General features: G+C 52.7%; 1 protein-coding gene across 1 annotated transcript; it reads left to right on the top strand.

The window, feature by feature from the left end:
* The first annotated feature begins 6,172 nt into the window (after nucleotides 1–6,172).
* MAT1A (methionine adenosyltransferase 1A) lies at nucleotides 6,173–24,394 on the top strand. Its single transcript, XM_036337266.1, has 9 exons — nucleotides 6,173–6,463; nucleotides 10,582–10,659; nucleotides 11,456–11,578; nucleotides 14,417–14,529; nucleotides 14,944–15,087; nucleotides 18,040–18,258; nucleotides 19,651–19,833; nucleotides 20,133–20,266; nucleotides 20,876–24,394. The coding sequence occupies exons 1-9, from the start codon at nucleotides 6,370–6,372 to the stop codon at nucleotides 20,976–20,978; spliced, it is 1,191 nt and encodes a 396-aa protein (XP_036193159.1). The 5' UTR covers nucleotides 6,173–6,369; the 3' UTR covers nucleotides 20,979–24,394.
* The last annotated feature ends 1,044 nt before the right edge of the window (nucleotides 24,395–25,438 follow it).

The following is a 25,438-nucleotide window of genomic DNA, read 5'->3' as shown; positions in this document are numbered from 1 at the left end:
TGAAGAAATATCTACTCAGGTCCTCTGTCCATTATTAAATTGGATTGTTTATTCATTTATTTTTTTGGTGCTGAGTTGTATGAGTTCTTTACAAATTTTGAATATTAACCCCTTAACAGATGTATCATTGGCATATATCTTCTTCTGTTCAGTAGGTTGTCTTTTCATTTTGTTGATGGTTTTCTTTGCTGTGCAAGAACTTCATAGTTTGATGGAGTCCCATTTATTTATTTTTTCTTTTGTTTCCTTTGCCTAAGGAGACATATCCAAAAAAAATATTGCTAAGAACAATGCCAGAGATTTTACTGCCTATGTTTTCTTCTGGGAGTTTTATGGTTTCAGATCCTACATTTAAGTTTTTAATCCATTTTGAGTTTATTCTTGTGTATGGAATAAGAGATAGTCTAGTTTCATTTTTTATATGTGTCTGTCCACTTTACCCAAGGACATTTATTGAATAGACTATCTTTACCCCATTGTATATTCTTGCCTCCTTTGTCATAGGTTAATTGACCATATAGGCATGGATTTATTTTGTGGCTCTCTATTCTGTTCCATTGACAAATATGTCTCTTTTTATGCTAGTACTGTGCTGTTTGGATTATTATAGCCTTGTAGTATAATTTGATATCAGGTAGTGTAATTCCTCCAATTTTGTTCTTTCTCACTATTGTTGTGGCTATTTGGAATCTCTTGTGGTTCCATATAAATTTTAGGATTATTTGTTCTAGTTCTATGAAAAATGCTACTGGTATTTTGATAGGAATTGCATTGAATCTATAGATGGGTTCAGGTAGTATGAACACTTTAATGATGTTAATTATTCCTATTCATAAGCATGGTATATGCTTCTATTTCTAGCTGCTTTAATTTTTGTCTTATAATTTTTGAGTACAGGTCTTCTACCTCCTTGGTTAAACTGATTCCTAGATATTTTATTCTTTTTGATGCAATTGTAAATGGGGTTGTTTTCTTAATTTCTCATTCTCATAGTTCATTATCCTATACTAGAGGCCTGGTGCATGACATTAGTGCACTGGAGGGGGGTGTCCCTCAGCCTGGCCTGTGCCCTCTCGCAGTCTGGGACCCCTTAGGGGATGTCTGCCTGCTGGCTTAGGCCTAATTCCCACAGGGAGCAGGCCTAAGCCAGCAGTCAGACATCCCCTGAGGGGCCCTTAGGGCTGCTGAGGAGGTGGGAGAGGCTCCCGCCACCGACACTGCACTTGCCAGCTGTGAGCCTGGCTTCTGGCTGAGCAGCGCTCCCCCTGTGGGAGTGCACTGATCACCAGGGGGCAGCTCCTGGGCTGAGCATCTGCCTCCTGGTGGTCAGTGCATGTCATAGCAACCGGTCGTTCTGTTGTTCAGTCAATTTGCATATTAGCCTTTTATTATAAGGGGAGCAGGCCTAAGCCATCAGTTGGACATCCCCCGAGAGCTCCCAGACTGTGAAAGGGTTCAGGCTGGGCTGAGGGACCCCCTCTCAACCCCAAGTGCATGAATGTTGTGCACCAGGCCTCTAATTGGTGTATAAAAATACAACCAATTTCTGAATATTTGTTTTGTATACTGCTACTTTACTGAATTTATTTATCAGTTCTTGTAGTTTTTTGGTGCAATCTTTAGGGTCCCCTATGTTTTGTATCATATCATTTGCAAATAATGACAGTTTTACTTCTTTCCAATTTGGATATCTTTTATTTCTTTTCCTTTTCTTTTTTTGGTCTGGTTTCTATGGCTAGGACTTCCAATACTATCCTATATAATAAAGAACTAATATGCTAATTAGACCAAACAGCAGAACGACCTTCCAGATGACCTTCTGACAACCATCTGGACAACCTTCTGGAAGAAGCTGGGGCTCCGAGGGCTGAGCCTCTTGCACGAATTTCGTACATTGGGCCTCTAGTGTTGAATAAAGGTGGACTTCCTTGTCTTGTTCCTGATCTTTCAGCTTTTCCCCATTGGGTATGATGTTAGTTGTGGGAACATAAGCTGACTCTTGACTTAACCTATATCTAATAATAGGCCCCTTCCCTCCTGTCTCACTCACCATCATGCCTCCACCTAGACTAATTATAATCCTGAATCCTGTGTTCATTAACCTTTTGCTTTTTTTATTAAGGTAAAAGTTGCATAACATAAAACTAAGCATTTAAAGTGCACATTTCGGTGACATTTTAGTACACAGACAATGTTGTAACTATCACCTCTATTTAGTTCCAAAATATTTTCATCATTCCCCCAAAACCCCATACCCATTAAACAATCATTCCTCATTTCCCCTTTGCCCCTGATGTTTTCTGTCTCTATGGATTTACCTTCAATGGCCATTCTGTATAAATGAAAACATATAGTATGTGGCTTTTATGTCTGGTTTATGTCACTTAACACATTGCTTTTGAAGTTCACATGTTGTAACATGTGTCAGTACTTTATTCCTGTTTATGGCTGAATAACATACCATTGTATGACTATTTTGCTTATCCAGTTGTCTAGTGGTGGATATGTGACTGGTTTCTGTACTTTGGCTATTGTGAATAGTGCTGCTATGAACATTCCTGTCTAAGGTTTTGTTTGAACACATGCTTTTATTTTTCTCGGACACATAACTAGGAGTGGAATTACTGGGTCATAAGATAATTCTAAATGTAACTCATTGAAGGACTGCCAAGCTGTTTTCCATAATGGCGTCAACATTTAATATTCCCAAGGGGGAGTTTAACTCTTGTGTCTGATTCTGGAATCTTCTTCCTCTACTCTAGCTTGGATGTTCCTGTCTGGCAGAAACTCCCATTTCATTACCTCTGCAGGGCTCCTTACGGCTCTGAGCCCTAGCTCCTGGCCTGCCTGGCTCCGTCAGGCGTGGTGGCGCAGGGCTCGGTGCTTCCCCCCAGCGCTGCGGCCCCAGGCAGTGCCTGTGATCGGGTGCCCTCAGAGACCCTCGTGAGCTGCTCAGCGTGGCGTGCTCACACTGCCTATTGGAAGCCAGGTGTTCCTGCTGGTATTCTACACCCAGAGGTTCCTCGGGGTAAATCTGACCGAACGTGAGATGTGCTTTCAGAGCCACGTTTCCTCCGAGGCCAGATGGTGAAGATTCAGAGGTGAAGGTTGCCACATGGAAGGGAGTGCGATCACCTGCAGCCTCTGACACTTTGGACTGGACTTAGTCCTCGCTGCGGCTGGGGTGGCATCGGGACAATTCATGCGTAAGGGGGAACAGGACAGTGTGTGCGTAAGGGAGGCTTTCGTTTGCGCGTGTGATGACACGTTAGGGCTCTGAAGTCCTTGTGGGTTCAACTCTAAGTAAGATCTTTGCCAAGATCTGCCAATTCTTGCCGAAGGGGCCAGATGGAAGCTGTGATTTTAACTCTTGGTTGAAGTGCTAATTCTTCTATCCAACTGGTAAAAATGTACTACAAAATGGGCATATTTTGGCTAGTTCAGGGCCTTGCATTTTATCTTTTTGCAAAAGCATGCCAACGACTAAATATCTTCCCTGTAGCATCATAGCGACAGCAGACAAAGAAGCTGCAAGGAGCCAGCAGGGAATGAATGGTTTAATAGTTTATGGTCATCTTATTGGAGGATATTGTTCAAGTGCTGAAAAATGAAGTCTGTGTGCATGTAGAGATATAAGCACAAGAAGAAAACAACATATTGCATTTTGCCTTATTGTGCTTCACAGTATGTTGTGTGTGTGTTTTTTTTACAAATTGAAAGCAAGACCTTCAACCAGCAAAAAGATTATAACACACTTTATTGCAATACTCGCTTTATTGTGGTGGTGGTGGTGGGCGGCCTGGGACCCATCCTACAGTATCTCCGAGAAATGCTTGTATACCGTCATCTACTTTTGTTCAGGAACAAATGTATCTGTATACAGGAGGTACTTACAAATATTAGGTAATATTTGTCAGGCTCTTATTGTGTGTAGCACTAGGCTTATTTCTCTCACACCTAAATGACGGCATTTAGTTCTCACAACACTGTGAGGTAGGTACTTGTTTAATTGCTGAGGAATCAGCAGCCTAGGAAGGTTAGGAAGCCTGCCCAGGGTGCATAGTGGGTTAGAAGCAAAACTGGGACCACACCGGAAGCCTGCTGTCCCAGCCACCATGCTGGATGTGCTTCTCGTTAGCACTGATCCGCTGAAGGACTGTGAGGTGGGGTGGGGGTTATTTAGTGGGGACACCATATGAGACTCTTACGTGAGACGGGTACTGAGCTAGATCTCTTCCAGGTCCTTCCTGCACTCCGAATTTGCGTCCAGGCTGCGGGAGCCTTCTGAAAGTGTCACTTCTCGGTACAGGACACTGCCCTCTCCCCACCCAGGGCCTCCCCACCCCATGATGCTATTCATTTTTTTAAATATATTTTATTGATTTTTTACAGAGAGGAAGGGAGAGGGATAGAGAGTTAGAAATATCAATGAGAGAGAAACATTGATCAGCTGCCTCCTGCACACTCCCTACTGGGGATGTGCCCACAACCAAGGTGCATGCCCTTGACCGGAATCGAACCTGGGACCCTTGAGTCCGCAGACCAATGCTCTATCCTCTGAGCCAAACCGGTTAGGGCAGATACTATTCATTTTGGATTCAGAGGGCAGTTGGGCGACTTTGCTCGCGGACTTCTCGCTAGCTCTCGGGAACTTGACGGGTACTTGATCCTTAAACTTCACCTTGCCCTTACAGCACATTTAGAACAGAATGGCCGCAGTTCTGACTGCTAGGGTGACCTCGGTCTTCAGTTCACATTAAACATTAGCTCACATTGCCTCAAGGCCTGGAACCAATGTACCCAGAAGAACTTTACAAAGGGACAGCGATGTTGAAACAGTTTAAGTGCAAACAGGAGGATTCCAGGCGCTATCGTCTAAAGTCCCTATTTGACTCGTCGTTTTTCCATCCCATCTCTGGCTCGTTCCTCTCTGAACTGTCAGCAGCCGCCTGTGCCTGAGCATTCCAGCCTCTCGTTGTTAAATGCTTCTGATTCAGTCCATGTGTGTAAAGTCTCTCCATCTCTGAAGAGGTCACTTCCATGTGGTTTTAATCGCCGGGAGGGATAGTGCTGCTACCGCTGAGCCATTGGCAAAACTCAAGATTTGGAGCCCCAGACAAGGGCTTTAAGTCTCATGTTAGAGGCACAGAGGGGATTTGGTCACCGGAATTGTTAGTCGGGATTATTACATCTTACCTTTTGCTCCCCACAGTCCAACCTCTGATGCATCAGGTTTTGGTTGATTATTTTGTATTGCTTTCTAGTGGTTTCTCCAGCCATTCCCATTCCTGAGACCTCGGTTCCCTATTGTTGCTGGGGCCGGAGGGTGCAGCAGATCTGAGAGTGGGTGAGAACGAAGGGAGAAATGCCATCTTTTAGTGCATGAAGTGGTTAAAGATACATTCTGTTTATTGCTTTTCTTGGTCGAAGCAAAAAACAATGCAGAGTTAGGTGAGCAGGGTGTTTACTAAGTGTACAGGGCTGAAGATGTAGGTGTCTAACTGAACATCTGGAAGCTTTGGGACACGGGGCTCTGACAGGTTCCCCGTAACGAATCTGTCTCTCAAGAGTCCTTCCCCCAAAGCCCGGACACTTTTTAAACATTTGCTTCTTCGTGTGATTGCCAGCGCCTCAGAGAGGCTGACAGTTTGGGTGACTTCTACCAGCAGAACAACGTGGCCTCCACATGGGTCTGTTGTGTAACCCCCCAGCGGCCTCGGAGCCCAGGCGCACGCTCTCGCTCTGAGGAGGCGGGAGAAGGGAGAGCCCATCCAGGCGGGCTGTGGGGGAGGAGGGGACACCCAGCAGCGGAGGCCACCCTGTGCTGCAATCGCAGCCTAAACCAGATCCCTGGAAAGCGAGTGTCTTGCTGCCTGTGTGTGCCCCTGAGTAACCAGGGCCCCCCCCCCCCCCCCAAGGTGGGATGTTGACCTTGGGCAGCATGGAGTCTGGCTGCAGAGCCTGCAGAGCGTCCCTTCCACGGGGTCTCCGCAGCCTTCTTTCCCACCACTGACAGGTGCCCAGGCCGGGGGTCAGAGCTGAAGACGGAAACCCCTCCAGGTGAAGTGACCCCTCCCAGGAAATGGACTCCTCCCCTTTTCTCACATGACGTGCTGGCACTTTCACTCTTCCATATATAGGGTCACTCAGGAGCCAGCTCTGGCCAGTCCAGGTAGCCACACTGCCACCTTCAGTCCCTCCCTTCACAGCATCCTCGCCTTGCTCTCGAATGCTCACCAGCAGTTAGGCGGGAGTGACCCCTGCGCTTCTGCCAACCACAGGCCTGTTGGGTTTAAAGAAAAGAGAAAAACTCAAAGTCACAGCATTAAACGGTTGCCTTGAGGAAGCTGAGCGGAGACCTGTGAAAAGATGAACGGACCGGTGGATGGCTTGTATGACAGCTCTCTCAGTGAAGAAGGGGCCTTCATGTTCACCTCGGAATCCGTAGGAGAGGGGCACCCTGGTGAGTAGGCTGTACCGGCCCGACGTGACCTGGACCGAGGGAGTCACTTTTGCTAGAGGTGTTAGTGACTCTCAGGGCTCTCTGGAGGAACACTGTGAAGTATTTTTTTACTCTATTTGTAGTTTTGCAAAACAGATCATCGCATGCCAATGAAGCATTGCAAGTGAATGAAGCTGAGGGTTCCTGCCGCCACCACCATGGGCATCAGCCCTCAGCGTGGGGGGGGGGGGGGGTTGGGGGGGGGGCTGCAGCAGAGACCACACAGCTTGTTGACTAAAGATAGTCAGGGACATAAAATTATCATCAGATACAAACATTATATGTGTATATATATATACATATATATATATATTAGTAAATCTTTAACTTATTATCAACGAGCAGCTTAAGTCAACAGAAAATGTTCCCTCAAACAAGACCGAGGGTCACCAAGTTTTTCGTGTAAAGCACATGTAGCTTAGGAATAAGCGGCAGTGCATCCTCTGTTGGGATGGAGCTCCAGGTTCTGGAAGTCTCCGGTGTGTTATAGAAGAAAGTGCAGATGACTTCTCGAAGAGGAAGAAAATTCAAGCGTTCTTTTGGTACCTGAAAAGTAGGTGGGAGAGGCTTCCTGAGAGAGGCTTCCTTGGTGACAGTGGAGGCCAGGATCAGAGCCTCAGTGTTTAGAGGAATGGTTCTCAAACTCCGGGGTAAAATGCAGAGTGCTGGGCCTCACCCCCAAACTCTCTGATTTAGTAGGTCTCGGGAAGGCTCAAGAATTTGCATTTTGGGGAGCAGTTGAAAACTGGCAATTGTTGTCAGTTTTGGCTAAAAGAAACTCTTTAAAAAAGAATTTTCTTTTTTAAAAAATGTATTTTTTATTGATTTCAGAGAGGGAGGGAGAGGAAGAGAGAGACAGAACGTCAATGATGAGAGAGAATCAATGGTTACTGACTTCGAGCCTTGACCTCCTGGTTAATAGGTTGTCGTTCAACCACTGAGCCATGCCCACGGGCAGAATTTGCATTTTCAGTAAGTTCCCAGGAGCTGCTGCTGCCTGTAGTGTGGGAATCTTACTTTGAGAACCATTGTTCCAAGAAAACCCTGGGGCTAGACACGCTGATTTATGTATTTAAGCACTTCTTCAAAATTCATTGGACCAGTTGAAGTTTTTGGTAACTCATCACCAAGTCTACTTTTTTTTTCTTGTTCTTGTTCTTCCTCAAAGAGATTTAACTTCTGTACCTTGTAACTCAGCTTTAAATATCTCAATACACTACTCCTTCCATATGCTTTAGCCAGTGGTTATCAACTTGGGCGATTTTGTCCCCTTTCTCCCAAGGACACTTCAAAATGTGTGAAAACATTTGGGATTGTCACAACCAAGGGGGGTTTGTAATGGCCATTTAATGGATAAGAGGCCCGACATGCTCCTATACATCCTGCATACACAAGTCCATCTCCCCACAACAAAAAATTTTCCAGCCCTAAATGTCCACAGTCACGCTGTTAAGAAACCTCGTGACTTAATTCAATGTAAATCATCTTTTTTATTATGCACAATTTTACAAAGTTTCTAGGTCTACCGTACTCATAATCTCTGCTTCATTGCTATGTCTGGCAAAGTCTGGACAGCTCCCTGGCTTTTGAAAGCCAAATATAGGTTAGGATTTGCTCCGCCCGGAGGAAGTGGGTGGTTTGGCATGCAGTGGCCAGTGGTCCCAGGGCACACACAGCAAGGTGCTCGGTGGACAGAGAAGGAAAATTCCAGCCGATCAATTGGTTGTTTTGTCTACTGAATGGCAGACTACAGTTTGTCTGATTCTCCTTTCACTTGCCACTAAAGATTAACTGTCCACATAAGTCAGTCAGTTTCCACTAAGGATTGGTGACTTTCTGTTTGTTATTCCAGTGCTAAATTCCTCTCCACCAGAAAGATAAAATTAATGCTTCTTTTTCAACTTCCAACAAAACCACCTATTAGCTATCTTATGGCTACTAAGTGATAACGATAAAAATTTCCAAAGCCGAAAGAAACAGTTCTGAAGGGCCTCCTTAGATGTTATCTTAGTTTGTCAAGCTATCTTTTTTTTTTTTTTTAAATATTTTTATTGATTTCAGGGAGGAAGGAAGAGGGGGAGAGAGATAGAAACATCAATGATGAGAGAGAGTCATTGATCACCTGCCTCCTGCATGCCCCCAACTGGGGATCGAGTCTGCAACCCAGGTATGTGCCTTGACCAGGATTGAACCGTGACCTCCTCTTTCATAGGTCAACGTTCAACCACTGAGCCACACCAGCCGACTGTCAAGCTATCTTGATATCCTTGCTCAGCTCCAGCTTTATCCCTAATACCCCTTATCCCATTTCTCTGTGTGCGTTGGGAACATGTGACCCATGTCCTTTAAGTAAGCAGAGTCATCACGATCGGCTCCCAAGAGTCCTGATGGGTCAGCCTAACGTGGATGTTAAAGCAGCAGGACACCTTCCTTGGGAGGGTGTGCAGAGGCTACGACTCAGACAAACTTAGATTTACAAGCAGTTCTGCCAGTGGCAGGAGGATAGAAAAACTCAAACGTATGGTTATTTTTTCTTTTTAAAAGTTTTAAAATTACAGTTGACATTCAATAGTATATTAGTTTCGAGTGTACAGCATACTGGTTAGACATTTATATAACTTACTAAGTGATCACCCCAGTAAATGTAGTATCCATCTGACCATACATAGTTGTTACAATATTATTGACTATATTCCCTATGCTGTACTTTCCATCTTCATCTGTAACTACCAATTTGTACTTCTTAACACCTACCCCTTTTTCACCCAACACCCTACCCCCTCTCATCTGGCAGTCATCAGTTTGTTCTCTGTGTCTATGAGTTTATTTCTGTTTTGTTTTTTGAGATTCCACATATTAGTAAAATTATGTTATTTGCCTTTCTCTGTCTGACTCATATCACTTAGCATAATACCCGCTAGTTCAAACATGTGTTTAATAGCACTTTTTGCAAGGAAAAATTGGGGAATTTACCTTTAATAACAAATTGACATTTTTAATTACAGAACGTATAATGTGCTTTTGAGAGTAGAATTGCTTGATTCTGGATCCAAGTTCTTAATTTATAAACTTAAAAAAAGAGAGAGAAACCCAAGGAAACTTTTGGAGGTGATAGATATGTTAGTTACCTTGATATGGTAATGGTAACATGCATGTATACATATGTCCAAACTCATAAAATTGTACACATTAATTATACACAACATTTTTATAGACCAACCATATCTCAATAAAACTGGAAAAACCTTATTAATTTATTAAGAGCAGACCCTACGGGTATTTTGGATATTAAATGATATTAATATGTATAAATAGATAAATAGATGCCACCTTTATGTCAGAATTTGTGAGCATTGACAGTTCACGGGACCCCAAAGCAAGGTAGATTTCTCCACAGAGTCATCTAGTGGTCTATGAGCTCACCCATGCAGAGTCTCGAAGGCAAACACAGAGTGAGGTCAAAGGTCGGCTGGTGCTGAACTGTCAGTCCACCTTGACTGTGGAGGTCGGCCCAGCTGTTAGAACATCTGGCCTTTAGGAGGCCGAGTGGCCGTGGGGAGGGTCCGAGAGCTGCCCGTGGGAATGTTCTGCAATCAGCACTGGTGCTCAGAGGTCCTCTCAGCCCACGGCTGGGGTGGGGCTGGGCTGGCGAGTTCTACACCACACGCTGCATCCTGTGGAACCTGCAGCACGTGCATCGGGTTGTCCCTTCTGACTTCACACCTTGGCACCTAATCTCACCGGTGTTAGTAGCTGTTTTAACTTCTATGTCCAGGACTTTCCTGGGTGTTAGACTGAGAGGAATATGTTGAGGAATGAGGGACTTTTAGTTAGAAGTGTGTGTGTGTGTGTGTGTGTGTGTGTGTGAATTGCTGTAGACTCTTAGAACTGGTTTTGGAATATATTTCTGTTTTTAGGAATTCTATAATTTTATACATCATACAAAATTAGGCAGAAACGGGAAGAAATGTCCTTTTAGGCAGAGTTGCTATGTAAACTGACAGAATAGCGAATTCTTTTAGCATTTCATTTGTTGTACCTAATTTCCGTGATTCCTTCACATGTTCATTCTTTTCCAGATAAGATCTGTGACCAGATCAGCGACGCGGTGCTGGATGCCCACCTCCAGCAGGACCCCAATGCCAAGGTGGCCTGTGGTAAGAAGCGCCTGGGCCCTTCGCGGAGCCCTACGGGCAGCCTGAGTCCTTTGCTGAGGCGAAGCCCTCACCACAGCAGAGTCAGGAGGGCCCCGAGTGATTAGAGCGAGTCCTCTCACTTCACTGAGGGACAGTGCGTGCGGCTGAATGAGGGCCTTGGCCACCGTCACCGCGTAGGCGTGCCCACCATGGAGACCACAGCCTGCTGTCCTCCTGTTGGTGCCCTGGCCTGTCTGCTGCACTGACCGTCTGTCCCTCTCCAGTGCCACCCTGGCCCCTGGATTGAGGACTAGGTGTCCCTCTGAGGGTAGACTTCACGCCGACATCTTCGTAAACAGCTCAGATTCTTTGTTCAGGATCCCACTCCCTGAAGGCCGCAGTGGAGGTTAGCAGCAGGGGCGGGAGAGCGTCGCACAGGCTGAGCGCATCCTTTAGGCCAACTACGTGCAGTCGTGGTCTCCTTTTAATCCACACTGCAGTCTTCTTCTTCGCCTCACCTAACAGTGAAGGAGACAGACAGAGAGGCTAAGTTGTTCAAGGTCACACGAGTAGTAAGTGTGATATGAAAACTTGGTACAAAAACTCAGGTGTAACCAGTTCTTTCCGAAGTGTAGTTCTTGGGGCATTGAAGGTGGTCAGCAACCATGCTGGAATTCACTCCTTTTATTAGCGTTGCTATTGCTATTTCCCGTCTGGTAAGGTTCGCTGTGAGTCTCTTTATCAGCACGGGGAGAGGTCTAGCCATTAGGCGTCCCTGTGCTGGCGCTGGCCACTCCCTTTTGTCCTTCCCTTCCAGAGACAGTGTGCAAGACGGGCATGGTGCTGCTGTGTGGGGAGATCACCTCCATGGCCATGGTGGACTACCAGCGGGTGGTGCGAGACACCATCAAGCACATTGGCTACGACGACTCTGCCAAGGGTAAGGCAGGGCCCGGACTCCGCGGGAGGCCCCCCAGGCTGTCACATCAGAGGCTTCTGGACGGGCACAGGCCACCCGGGGAGAGACAGTCCTAGGGGCGCCTGTCGGGGACCAGGGGTCAAAGCCTGGCAGCAGTAGGCAGCCCAGTGACCGCCCACAGAACCGCCCAGTCCATCCATCGTAACTCTGGCCTTGTTTAGTGTCCTGCCCTCTTGGAGCTTTTGGAAGAGAAAGAACTCCGAGGAAAAGGAGCTGCCCTCCGCCGGGTCCTGTCCTCGGCTGGCACTGGCGCTGGTCTCTGTGTCCTCTTACTTAACTGCTTGAAGACCCTGCTGCGCTTCTACCCAGATGAGGAAATCCGAGCTTCAAGCTAAATGGTTTCTATGAGGTGACAGTCAGTGCGTGGCTGCCCCTCTTGGGCCTCCCGTGCTTTCTGCTAAACTGTGCTGCTGCCCATTATGGACAAGAAGAGGACTTAACCCACAACTGGTCCTGGGAGCGGGCGACGGAGGCAGGCAGTGTGGGAGCCTAAGCCCAGGGAGGGGCACAGGCCCTGGCAGGAGTGGAGCAGGAGCAGTGACCAGGGGCGGGCGAGAGCCGAGAGCACTGAGGCCTGCGGCGGGCAGGCCAGGAGGCCCCTGCAGGGCATCAAAGGGCAGGGTGAGGGCCCGATGCTGAGGGCCTGTGCACAGCGCCGGCCCACTTACTGGCTGTCAGGGTGACGTGGGCATCTGTGTGGGTTAGGGCAGGCTGGGTGCCTGTGGCACCTTTCTAAGTGAGAGAGCCACCCCACTTTCCCAGGTCACGTGACGCCCTTGGTTGGTTTTCAGCATTAAGAAGAGTCATTATGCCGAAACCGGTTTGGCTCAGTGGATAGAGTGTCAGCCTGCGGACTGAAAGGTCCCAGGTTCGATTCCGGTCAAGGGCATGTACCTGGGTTGCGGGCACATCTCCAGTAGGAGATGTGCAAGAGGCAGCTGATCGATGTTTCTCTCTCATCGATGTTTCTAGTTCTCTATCTCTCTCCCTTCCTCTCTGTAAAAAATCAATAAAATATATTAAAAAAAAAGAAAAAAAAAAAAGAAGAGTCATTATGTAGACAGTGATTAGGCCAAATGTGAGATGTTTATTGCAAAATGGTGAGTCCTTGGCAGCTCTCTAAAGGTTGTTCATTGGTTGGTGCCTTTAGAATCGGTCACTGGGCACAGGAGGCGGCACGGGACAGAGGTGTCCCTGGAGTTGGGGGCACTGCCTGGCATCAGATGATGCAGCATGAAGTGCCCGGCAGGGAGTTGGTGGCATAACTCACCAGGAAGAGCGGCGGGAGGGCCCAGGGATGCTGACTGAGAGCCGCCTGACTCGGGTGTGTGCGGGGCTGGGGGTTGGAGGAGGAGCATTCCAGCAGAGACCTTGGGGAGGTGAGGGCATGTCCTCTTTAAGGCCACCCCCGAGCTCACGTTGGCGAAAGGGGTCCGGCTGCAGGAGACCGTTTTACTTGGTGTGGCGGTAGGGCCTCGCCTGAAGCATGTGCACACACCATGGATTGGGTCTGCGTCGTTGGCTTGTTTGTTTGCTTTAACTGGCCCACTCTGGCCGCGTGGACAGGAGAGACTGGAAAGAGGGTGACAGCCAGCTTGTCACTAGTACCTGACCCTTTGGCGGGGCCGTTTGCTTTAGCTCCTCAGTCACAGGGTCGCTGGGCTGAGGCCTGCGCGTTGGAGGCCCCGCAGGGAGAAGAATGTGCTGTCTGTGCATGTGCTCCCTCCTGCGGCTCCGCAGCTGGGCTGCTGCGAGCCCAGACTCCCCTGCCCAGGCCCCAGCCGGTGCCACCTGCTTCCACTTCTGTGCCCGCCGAGCTGCGGGAGGGCAGCCAGGGCTCCGCTTCGCAGGTGTGGCTTTTCCCTCGGGACCACATCTCAGGATGAGAGGCCTCGGCACTGGGAGCCTCTGAACAGTCAGGGACACGTATTTGTTCAGTGTGTTTAATACACATGCTCCTCGCATTACCATAAGCCGGCCCTAAGCTGAAGGCATCGAAAGTCAAAATGCACTTAGTTCAGCTAACCTGAGAGCGTCCCCGGTTGCCTCGCCGGCCGCACACGGCCCAGAACACCTACAGTGGCCACGCTGGGCAAATCGTTTAACAGTGGCTACACTGGAGAGTGCAGGTTGTTGACCCTCCTGATCGCGTGGCTGCCTGGGGCCGAGGCTCGCCGCCCAGCATCTGAGAGACTATGGTACTGAATATCGACAGGGAAAGATCCAGGTTTACAGTTTGAAGTATGGCTTCTACTAAATGCGTATCGCTTTGGCAACATCGTGAAGTTGAAGGCTCCCAAGTCGAGGCCCGTATTTGGGTACTTCGATTAGGCCCATGTCCGGCTTTGGGTGGCAGGGTTGGCAGGGCCCGGGTTCCCTCGTGCAGTCATCCCACCTGGGACCTGGGAGGTGCCTCTGGGAGCAGCCCCGGGGCAGGTGTGAGTCACCCACCGCGCTTCAGGGGAGCAGCTGGGGCTGCTGCTGGTTCCCGCACAGCAGTTCCATGAGGGCGTGCGTGTCTAATCGAGCTGTGACGTAACACAGTGCAGCGCGCAGTGCAGGACTCCCTTTGGCTAAAGAGTCTTACGTGATGGTAAGGATACTGGGCCTCCCCCATTCTGGCATTGGCTCTGGGCCCAGGCAGGTCCCAGCTAACCAGAGGCACCCCTCCTCCCCCTCACCGCACAAGTGCACGCCAGGAACTGAAGGTCCTGGTCGCTCGGTCGCTCGGTCGCTCAGTTGCTTGCAGCTGCCCTGTGTCTGACGTGTCCCCCCTCGGCCTGCTTCCCTTCTGCCCAGGCTTTGACTTCAAGACCTGCAATGTGCTCGTGGCACTGGAGCAGCAGTCCCCAGACATCGCCCAGGGCGTCCATCTGGACAGAAACGAAGAGGACGTCGGTGCTGGAGACCAGGTGAGAGTGCGGAGCCCGGGCGCTGGGGCAGGACGCGGGCAGTGCGGCCGCTCTGGCCCTGCTCTGCCCTGTGTTGAGGAGCTGGCAGGGAAGTTCCTGAATAACGGGTTAACCACACTATGGGGTGACCCCTCCTCCTGGGGGACCGCAGGGAGCTGCACGCCCCTACTTCAGGGCAGCGACGTGAGGGCACCCGGGCTGTGGGAGGCTGGGGTTGCTGATGCCGATTTGGGCTGTCTCCCCTCTTAGGAGGTTGGGTGGCAGGGACGGGGCCATCCCCCCCACAGGGCCCAGCGCGAGTGCTGCGTGCGCGAGGCACCCGAGTGAGGTTGGAGTGCGGCGGAGGGTTCGGTCTGAGGACAGCCGCCCTGGTCCGAAGCGGGTGTGGCTCAGTGGGCTCTCTCCCCGCTGCAGGGCTTGATGTTCGGCTACGCCACCGACGAGACGGAGGAGTGCATGCCCCTCACCATCATCCTTGCTCACAAACTCAACGCCCGGATGGCAGAGCTGAGGCGCTCGGGGGTGCTCCCCTGGCTCAGGCCCGACTCGAAGACTCAGGTGGGTCTCTCCTTTGCCTGGTTCCAGACACACACCTCAAGCTCCCCATCCTCTCATTCCCGTTAAGGCCAAAATGTGCAGTCTGGACACAAAGAATTGTGGATTTTTGAAAAGAGTATTTATTTGAAAAATCTTCAGCTCTAGATGTTTTCTCCCCCTATTTTATTACGAAAAATTTCAAAGGTACTGGAAAATGGAAAGAAATTTTTTAAGGAAAAAAAATTGTTGTTTTCCTTCTCGGCATATGTTGACTCTGGTAATGTAATTCCCGTTCCTGCCACAAACTTCTGAACGGGTTTCAAACTTTTGGTCACTATCCTGCCACTAACACAGGTCTCCGCATCGTGAGCAAGGTCTGGACGCCGCCTGAGCAAAGATAGTCTGCATCTGTCTGGGCCTTTTCCTTTCTTTCTCATAAAAACACCTTCTCTTTGCTGTTCCTGCCTCTGGCCCTTGGGCCCTGACCACTGGGCTCCCCGCAGAGTGAAGATCCCCACGGAGGTCTGTATTCGAGGCCCACGGTGATGCCAGCGCTCGCACACCTGGAGGCCTCCTGTCCACCTTCCCTGTCCACCTCCTCCTGTCCTGGGGGCTCCCTCCCCCGGCTCCTCTTCCACATCCCAGTGGGTTGATGGCTCTTCTTCCACCCTTGCTCCCCTCTATCTGTGCTAACGGACCCACCTGGGCTCACTCAGCTCCCAGTCTTCCACCTGCAGTCCTCTTCTAGCCACCCCCCCACTTTTCACTCGCCCTGCAAACCAGTGTGCCCAGGAGCCCGCTGTGTGCCGTCTGGGCCGGGAGTGAGGTCCACTCTGGTACCCAAGCAGCCTGTGTGCGGGTGTGGGTCCCCTGACGGAGCCTCCCGGCCCCTGGACCCCCAGGCCGCTGCATTGTGGGGCACTGTGCCCGGACCCGCTGCGAGGCCTTCTCCTCCCCCTCCTGGTAGAGGAGGTTCCTCACCTCACCTGCGCTGACTGAGCAGGATGAGTCTTTCCACCTGAGCAAACGCCTCCTGCTGATACGGGAGTTGAGTGGCAGCACGAGGCTATTTTTGCAGCTGGTCAGGGGTGTGTTTTCCGTGGTGCATTTTCCTGACACGATGAGATAAGAGCCCTGCTTGAGCCCTGAGCTCCGAGGCCACAGCTCTGTGGGTCTGCAAGGACGCCGCTGGGGCTCACGGCCGAGGGGAGGTCAGGGGCAGGGGCAGAGGAGACGGGCCTCAGCCGCCCCTCGGGATGCAAGCCTTCTCCTGTGGCCCGAAGGGCAGATCTAGCCCTAGAGCCAGAAGGGTCCCCCCTTCTGAGAGCCCCCAACTCCAGCGCCTCCCACAGGGCCCTGAGTGTGCACAGCCCAGCAGATAAGGGTTGCTTCAGTCCACAGATGTTGGTGTGCATCGCCCCTCTCACACGATGTCATGTGGGCAGGGTTCCTTCTCTCCCTTCCCTGACCTCACCCTGTTGCTCTTTGGACCAGGCAGGACGCAGAGTGGGAGTGTGACACAAGTCCAGTGTTGCATGGACATCCGCGGGCCTGGGGCTGGCAGACACTGGCTGCAGGCATAGCCCCAGGAGGGCACTGCTTGCTGCCCCGTGGTCCTGTCAAGGCCCTGGGTTGGGAGCAGTGCTGTGCCTGCAGCCAGTGTCTCTACCAGGGCCCCTGGCATAGCTTCACTCCTGCAGGCCCCCACACGCCAGAGCCCCTCGGGGCACTGCTCTTGTGGGTTCACACTGACTGGGTAGCAAGGGGGCCTGTGGCTCCAGCATAGCCCTGAGGGTCTTAGTGACAGCTTCCTGCTGGGCAGAGCCCCCGCCAGGCCACACAGCTCCCGGTCAGAGCCTGGCTTTGCTGGCTGTGTGACCTTGACCAAGGCGTTTATGTTCTGGACCTCAGCTTTTTCGTCTTTAAGACGGGCTGGTAACAGCCTCTTAGAGCTTTCAGCATGGTTCCTGGCATACAGTGCATGCTCGGGCCATGCCCGATTCTTTAACCAGCTTTGTCTGCTGTGCTCACCTCTCCTCCCTCTCACTTGCCAGCCCCAGCTGCCCTGGCTGCTCTCTGCCTCACAGCCCGGCCAAGCAGGGATGCCAGGCTCTCCTGCTCACTGAGGTGTCAGGAAAGGACGGGAGAAGCGTCTCGTCTGTGCTGCTGTGGGAATAGCACGGGCTTTGGACCAGGCAGAGCAGGGTTTGGCTCTTCGGCTTTTCTCTGACGAGCGTGTGGCTTCAGACAAGTGGCTTCACTTCTCAGAGCCGTGTTCTCATTTGTGAAATGGAGCGCACAAGGCCTGCCGGCTAGAGTGGCTCACAGAGTAATTGGTCCTGCACAGAACGGGCACAGCCTGGCCTCGCTGGCGGCAGTGATCCTGGCTCTGTCCCTGTGGCCTGATCTGGAGGGTGCTGCGGGCAGTGCCACCCGCCGGGTGCTGTCCGCTTCCCTCTCATTTGCCAGAACACCCAGAGCTGGCAGCTCCCTCTGCCTCAGCCAGTAAGTCACTGGCCCTGTCTGCCTCCCGAGCTCCTCCCCGAGAGGCTGGGAGAGCGGGCCGTGGCCCGCAGACTTCCTGTGTCCTTGGAAGGAGCCAGAATAGCTTGGCCCTGGGACATAGAGGATCAAGGGAGGGCTTTGACCAGGGGACACTGGTTGGCACCCAGAACCCTCTGAGATAGCAGTAAAGGGGTCCAGTGGGTCATAGAGAGACAACTGTGTAAACCCCGAGTCTCCAAGGGGCACTAATGGTGGCCACAGGTGGGGCTATCTTATGCCTGATGCCCAGCCATCGCATAGCACTAGGCAGCCATTCAGATACCAGATGCGTCAGTTGAGCTTTCCTGCAGGCCTTTGGAAGACAGCAGGCCCCTGGCTCCTGGGAGCCCTGGCTGCTCTGTGCCCAGCAGCAATGTGTCCTCCACCCAGGGCAGGGCCTCACGAGTCTCCTGCCCTTCTGACCGACAGGTGACAGTGCAGTACATGCAGGACAACGGCGCGGTCATCCCCATGCGCGTCCACACCATCGTCATCTCTGTGCAGCACAATGAGGACATCACGCTGGAGGACATGCGCAAGGCCCTGCAGGAGCAGGTGATCGGGGCCGTGGTGCCCGCCAAGTACCTGGACAAAGACACCATCTACCACCTGCAGCCCAGCGGGCGCTTTGTCATCGGCGGTCCCCAGGTGCGCCCCGGTCTCTGGATGAGGCCCTGGTTTGTCTGTTCCTGGGGTGCTCCCTTCCGGAGCACGGACTGTAGGGGGCTGTGTGACTCAGCCAGGTCTGGCCTTGGACAACTGTGAAGTCAGCTCCCTCTCTGTGAGGCTTGCTGTGTACCTGTCAGTACCTGAGGGACGGGGACGTGTCCCCAGGATTCCTCCACCTGTGCTGCCTGGCCCTCCCACTCCAGACAGCTCATCCTTTTTTGTTGTTGTTAATCCTCACTCAAGGTTATTTTCCCATTGATTTTCAGAGAGAGTGGAAGGGAGGGGGAGACAGAGAGAGAAACATCTATGTGAGACACATCGATTGGTTGCCACGTTGCCTCCATCATGTACCCCGACCAGGGCTGGGGATCTAACTTTGCAACCAAGGTACGTTCCCTTGACCGAATCAAACCTGGGACCCTCCAGTCTGAGGGTCGATGCTCTATCCACTGAGCCAGACTGGCTAAGGCCAGACAGCCCATTCTTGATGCCATGCTTGCCCAAGAGGCTGCTGCCTCACCTGCTAATGTGCTAACTCGCATCCTAAATGACTGACCTTTACCAGGTGGCGCTCACGGGTCGTTGCCACAGGCCCCCTTCAACTCTGAGGGCACCGAGGTGGGCAGTTTATTATGTGGACACCTGCTGCCCCCTCCCTCCTGCCCCGCGGGAGCGAGGCCACGGAGATTGGTATGGCATCTGTGCGAGGCTGCCGGCCACTGTCGGGGCCTCAGCTGTGGCTGTGCTGCCACAGAGCAGAAGCCCCACATCAGGCCCTGTGACCAGGCGAAGTGCAGGAGCACAGCCAGAAAGAGGCCATGCCGCTTGTGTGTCCTTGCAGGACCTCTCCAAGGCTAGAAACATGAGTGTGAACATAACCTCTAACAGGGGGGGTAGCAGGCACTCTTCTCTAATCATTTAACACGGAGCCCTGGCGTCTCCACTGCCGGGTGTTGCCCAGAGCAGACACGGGAGGAAATGGGCGCCATGGCACTTATGGGGCAGCACCAGAGAGGCCCTGGCCCGGGTGTGCTGATGACAGCACCGTTGCCTCCTGCAGTTGGATTTCTGCATGGTGATTGGCTCATGAAGCAGAGGCAGTAGGGGCTGGCTGCCATCCCAGCGGGCTCATCGTTTGCACTTTCTGATGAGGCTCTGATGGTTTACTGACTTCCAGCTGGTCAGTGACTGGTCTGAACTGGAGCCCGGGTGTCTGGCCAACTCCAAGCCAAGGAGTTTTTGAAACATGCCCCTGGGCCACCACAGGGCACCCTTTCCCAGCGGTGGTTCCGCCGATCACAGTGCCTCAGTGTCCGCTTCCCAGGCCCTGCGGCTCAGCTCTCATCTCCGTTTCCCCCTCTCCCCCTGCAGGGGGATGCGGGCGTCACTGGCCGGAAGATTATCGTGGACACCTACGGCGGCTGGGGGGCGCACGGTGGCGGGGCCTTCTCTGGGAAGGACTACACCAAGGTGGACCGCTCGGCGGCTTACGCTGCCCGCTGGGTGGCCAAGTCCCTGGTGAAAGCAGGGCTGTGCCGGAGAGTGCTTGTGCAGGTGGGTCCCCGCGCCCCTGGCCCAGCTCTGGCCACAGCATGCGGCTCTGGGGGTGGTGGGGGGGCACTGTGACCAGGACCCTGAAGTCCGGGGAGAGGATAGAACCTCAGGGAGAGGGCCATGTACAGAGCCTGCCCACCCCGAGGACAGCAGGGCTTCTGGGCAGACAGTGCGGGGAGTGTGTTGGCGAGAGGAGCGTGGTGCGTGGTTCCAGCTGCCCTTCCTGAGGATCTGAGATTTCTGTGGGGGGCAGAGCCCTGCCACCGGCTTTGGTGCCTGACCCTCGTCTCCCCCGGAAGGTTTCCTACGCCATCGGTGTGGCCGCGCCACTGTCCATTTCCATCTTCACCTATGGAACCTCGCAGAAGACCGAGAGAGAGCTGCTGGACGTGGTGAACAAGAACTTCGACCTCCGGCCTGGCGTCATCGTCAGGTAAGTCCACTACCCTGCGCTCGTGGGCAGGACAGCTCAGCTCAGCGGGAAGGGAAGCAGGAGGAAGGACGTGCAGCCCCAGGAGCAGGGGGTCTTTGAGCCCTGGGCCCAGCACATGCACACCCAGGAGCAGGGTGTCTGGAGCTCAGGTTGAGGGGCCGCATGAGATCCTGAGGGCCCAGCGGAGGCCAGCCCCAGGTGGGAGGCCTCAGGAAAGGGAGAGGCTGAGTGGCTAAGGATTCAGGCAGCAAGTCTAGTCCCATCTGTCCTCACTTCTAATGCCATCCCTGCTTTCTAGAGCGTGCTAACTTGGCGTTGGTCCGGGCCAGGTCAGTGGGGTACAGAGGAGAAAGGCACCACAGGGCTAGAGTGCACTCCAGGTCCCTGATCGGGGGTTTCCTGAGCCTCTGAGCTGCTTCCCAGGGGCCAGTGACAGTGACAGCCACCCCACAGACACGGTGTCGTGTAGACAGGACATTTAGGAGAAATGACCTGAGTGGTGACATTCCTTTCAAAGACTGTGCTAGGCTGCTACTCCTGGGTCTGAAATTCGTAGAGAGACTCTGTTTCCATCCCACTGAAATGACCCTTCCTTCTGGGGCCTCGCAGGGACTTGGATTTGAAGAAGCCCATCTACCAGAAGACCGCGTGCTATGGCCACTTTGGAAGAAGCGAGTTCCCGTGGGAGGTTCCCAAGAAGCTTGTGTTTTAGAGCCAGGAGCTGGCCTGGCCCCGGAGGCATCTGGGCGGCCGCGTTCCTCTGTTCCCGGACCCCAGCTCCCAGGTCTCCCAGACCGAAGGCGCTGCGTGTGGCCAAGAGGGTGCCTTTCCCCACGCTCCCTCCTGGTCCTTGGACTTAGCCCTGTTCGTCATCATCACGAATGGCAGGAAGCAGGCAGCTTCCCGGTGCTGAGGACAGTCAACGGGGTTCCCCTACCTCTTCCTCAGACTAAGGCAATGCTCATTTAGTAGAAAAACCATCCCTCCAGGAGTTAATCCCCGCCCTCGCCCCTCCACCCACCCCAGCCCAGGCCCTGACTGGCTCCTGCTCACTGTCTTCTGACGGGAGCCAAGGTCAGTGAATCTCCCAGCTCTCCGGCCAGCGCCCTGAGCTAGGGTCCCCTGCCCCCTGGCCAGGCTGTGGCAGGCACAGGGCAGGGCTGACATGGTCTGAGCTAACTAAGCACTAGTACCATCTCTTCCTCAGTCCACGTGCTAGGAAGCACCTTTGTCACCTTGTTTATAAGCGGGGAGATGACACACAGACCATCCGGGGAGCTTTCACATGGTCCCACAGCCACAGTGTCAGGGCCTGGGCCCCACCCCCAAACTCGTTCCAGAGCCAGGTCTGAGCCGTGGGGACACAGAGTGCAGCGAGGCTGGGCCTTTGGCCTACTGACTCGAGGTTGCTGCGAATCAGGGGATTAGCCACCGGCTCTTGGGGAGCCCTGGGCAATGACCTGCAAAGTCAGGGCAGAAACAAAGCAGTTCCATTTGCCTCATTGATACCAGGAGACGGTTCAGGGTGAGCTGGCTGGGCTGGAGCCTGGAGTTAAGAGGCAACCATATAACCCAGCCCCTGATGCTCAGGCTCAGGCAGGGCTGGGCTGTGTGGGCCTCGGGTCAGTGGCCCGATTCCAGTCCAGTCCCAAGTCCCACATGTCTCATATTCAGTGTGACCTCGGGGGCAGGACTTGAAGCCCAGTGGTGGACAAGTTGGCCGAGATGTCATGGGAGATTCCGTGTTGTCAGGTGGCTTCTGGGGCGGCAGGTCCACTCCCGAGGAACCCAAGGCGTCCTCAGTGCGACAGGGTCTTAGAAGTTGTCTGCTCACCTGCCTCTCCATCCATGGCCAGTACCCCCCACCCACCCGTGCTCAGCCTGGGCCTCTGGCACCACCCACCCACCTGTCCTCAGCCTGGGCCTCTACCTTCATCCCAGCTCCCAGACCACAGGCTCAGGGAGGGCCTCCACGGGGACCGGGCTCCTATCCGGGCACACGGAGCTGGCTCTGGTGGGGCAGCAGCCGGATGCCTCACGTGGCACGGACAGCCTGCTCCTGGGCTCTGGGCCTGACCCAAGACCCCAGGGCTTCTCTTCCCACAGGGAAAGGGCACTCCAGGGCAGGAGCAGAGCCCCAGTTACCCCCAACCCCAGAGCTTGTGGGGCCACAGGGAGCTCTGCTCCCCCATTCCCCGAAAGCTGCAGGTGCTGTTCAGGAGAGGGAGGCGCACTTTGCAGGTGGCGGAGTTCCTCTAACTCGGGTAATATTTGAAGTGAAAATTGGAATTTTATACCTTCCTCACCCCTGGAGGAGCAAGATCTTCTTTTTCTCTGTTGTTTATACAGAGCCTATGGGCTCCTGCTGGGCAGTGAATAAAGACCAGCAGAGCAACTCTCTACACTTAGTCGTTTTTGTCTGCAAAGCCTCTGAAACCTCCCCTCCGAGTGGCGTCACCTGGTTCCCCCATGGCTCAGCAAAGTGGGGGTCCCCCCTTGGCAGTCCCCTAAAGTGGGCCTTCAGCTATTGGGCACATGGCGCCCGTCCAGCACGGATTGACGTTTCCTCACCCACCAGCTGCTATGTTGTCACTGCACTGCCATAGTCACTCTGTACCACGGGCCACCCAGGCACACGGCCGAGGAAACCACGTGCCACGGGGAGAACCTGAGGCCCAAGGAGGGTTGGAAATGTGCCCAACCTCAGATCGCCAGGCGCTGGTGCCCGTAGTCCTGGCCCGTTTCATCCTTCTGCCCCGCCTGCATATTATATACAGTAGCCTGGCATTGAGGGTGGGGGGTGAGGGCTGTATTTGTCCAATGGTTGGATGAGCAGAGTGGAGGTAGGGGCCTTTAAATGGTGCTCGCTCCCCTTTCACACATTGTGTGAGGAGAACGAGCAGGTGGTTAGAGATGGTCACGGCAGCAGCCTCCGGGGTGTGGTCCTGAGGCCCGCACATAGCAGGTACGGAGGTGGGACCTGTTTCCTACAAGCGCACGGTGGGCAGAGGCAGCTCTGGGGAAGCGTCACGGGCCAGCTGAGGCAAAGCCTGGGTGAGGAGGCTTTGGTGAGACTCTGGCCTGAGAGAGGCTGACCCAGGGTACCAGCAAGGGCAGGCGAACAGAAATGTGACAGAGACGAGGAGAAAACCACAGTCAGGAGGGTCCCTCTGTGCCCTGAGAAGCCACTACGTGAGCCATTCAGTGAAATGTGTTTCTTAGGAAGTAACACATGTTCCCCAAGCACATCTATAAACAAAAGCACTCAGAGCACATTGGAATGCTTGCCTGTGGGAACGTGGTGAATGAGTGGGCAGAAAGGCCAAATAATCAGTGGGAGCGAGATCGGAGCCATGAAGCCTCAGTGTCGAAATGTCAGGGAAATGTAGCAAAGGAGATGGCGAGGGAGGGCCTGTGGGGGAGGAGGAGAGTAGGGGTGTCCATGAAAGCCAAGTGAAGACTGTTTCTAGGATGAAGGAGGGGCCACCTGTGTGAGATGGTCCTGATGGGTTAGATGCGTGAGGCCTCTGCCCATTGACTTTCGCGCCTCGTGGAGGTCATTGGTGACTTGGGAAAGGGCAAAGTCATTAACAATACATGGTCACATGGTAACCCTTTAGTATCTCCCATACATTCTGATTAGAGTTCAAGGGGCATGACTAAGCTGTGACTGCCCCATGTTCCTATCCATCACCCATCAGTTTACCCTCACTCTGGGCTTCATTCCCACCCCCATTCCAGACTCCCTGTCTTCCAGACTCCTTGTCTTCTTTGGCTTCCCCAAATAGGCCCAGCTATTCCTGCCTCAGGACCTTTGCATATGACATTCTCTCTGTGATACTCTTCTCCAGCCTTTGAATGGATGTTCCAGCTCATCCTGTAGGTTTCAGATGAAATTTCTCTGTTTCTGAAAGCCCATTCCTTGATAAGCTCCCTTTTCTATTTTCAGTTTTTGGTTCAGTGTTTAACAAAATGTATAAATATGTATTTCCTTGTTTAACCATAAGAATCTACGTAACTTATAATAAATAACTTTAGCAAGGCTCCTGGATGTAAAGTAAATATTGAAAAGTCAATTGTATGCAAATATCTACACTAATAAAAGAGAAAGATGCAAATTAACCATCATTCTGTCGCTCCACCCCTCCACTACACCCACAAGCCACACCCATTAGCCAATTGGGAGCGAGTATGCAAATTAACCCAACTAAGATAGCGTTGGCCAGGGACCTGGAGCAAGTAAGAAGCTTGGGTTGCCCCCGGTAATGGAGGAAGCCAAGCTTCCCGCCTGCCCTGGTCAGCCCTCGGCTCCGCTCAAGGCTACAAAGTTTCAATTATAGAAGACAAATAAATCCCAGAAAATAAAAGGAGAGGCTGGGAGCTTGGGTCGCCGGGGGGCGTGACCAACCTGAAAACGGCCCTCAGCCCCTCACCCAGGCTGGCCAGGCACCCCAGTAGGGACCCCCACCCTGAAAGGGGTGTGGCCAGCCTGAAAACAGCCCTCAGCCCCTCACCCAGGCTGGCCACACCCCCATGGGGTGAGGATCCCTGCTGGGGGACTTGGCCAGCCTGCAAACAGCCATCAGCCCCTCACCCAGGCTGGCCAGGCACCCCAGCGGGATCCCCATCCTGATCTGAGACACCCTTCAGGGCAAACCAGTCGGTCCCCACCCGTGCACCAGGCCTCTATCCTATATAATAAAAGGGCAATATGCAAATTGACCTTAACAGCAGAAAGACTGGGAATGACTGCTCACTATGACACACACTGACCACCAGGGGGCAGACACTCAATGCAGCAGCTGCCCCCTAGTGGTCAGTGTGCTCCCACAGGGGGAGCTCTGCTCAGCCACAAGCCCGGCTGATTGCTACCAGCACAGCAGTGGTGGCGGGAGCCTCTCCCGCCTCCTCAGCAGCATTAAGGATGTCTGACTGCAGCTTAGGCCTGCTCTCTGCTGGCAAGTGGGCATCCCAGAGGGCTGCCAATGTACTGGGCTGCATATGGGGGCGCGCTGTACTGTCTGTTCCTGGAACAGACAGATAGGAAGGTACTGACATCAGGTCAGGCCTTGAGATATGGTCTCATGGTCCCTCCTCAATATACTGTGCTCTCTGTTCCCGGAAAACATAGATAGGAAGGTGATAATGCTATACTGTGTCGGGAACAAATTG

The sequence above is a fragment of the Myotis myotis genome, unplaced genomic scaffold, assembly GCF_014108235.1.
Source record: "Myotis myotis isolate mMyoMyo1 unplaced genomic scaffold, mMyoMyo1.p scaffold_m19_p_15, whole genome shotgun sequence".
Taxonomy (NCBI): Eukaryota; Metazoa; Chordata; class Mammalia; order Chiroptera; family Vespertilionidae; genus Myotis; species Myotis myotis.
Note: the sequence above shows the minus strand (reverse complement) of the source record. Positions and strands in the feature narration are given on the sequence as shown.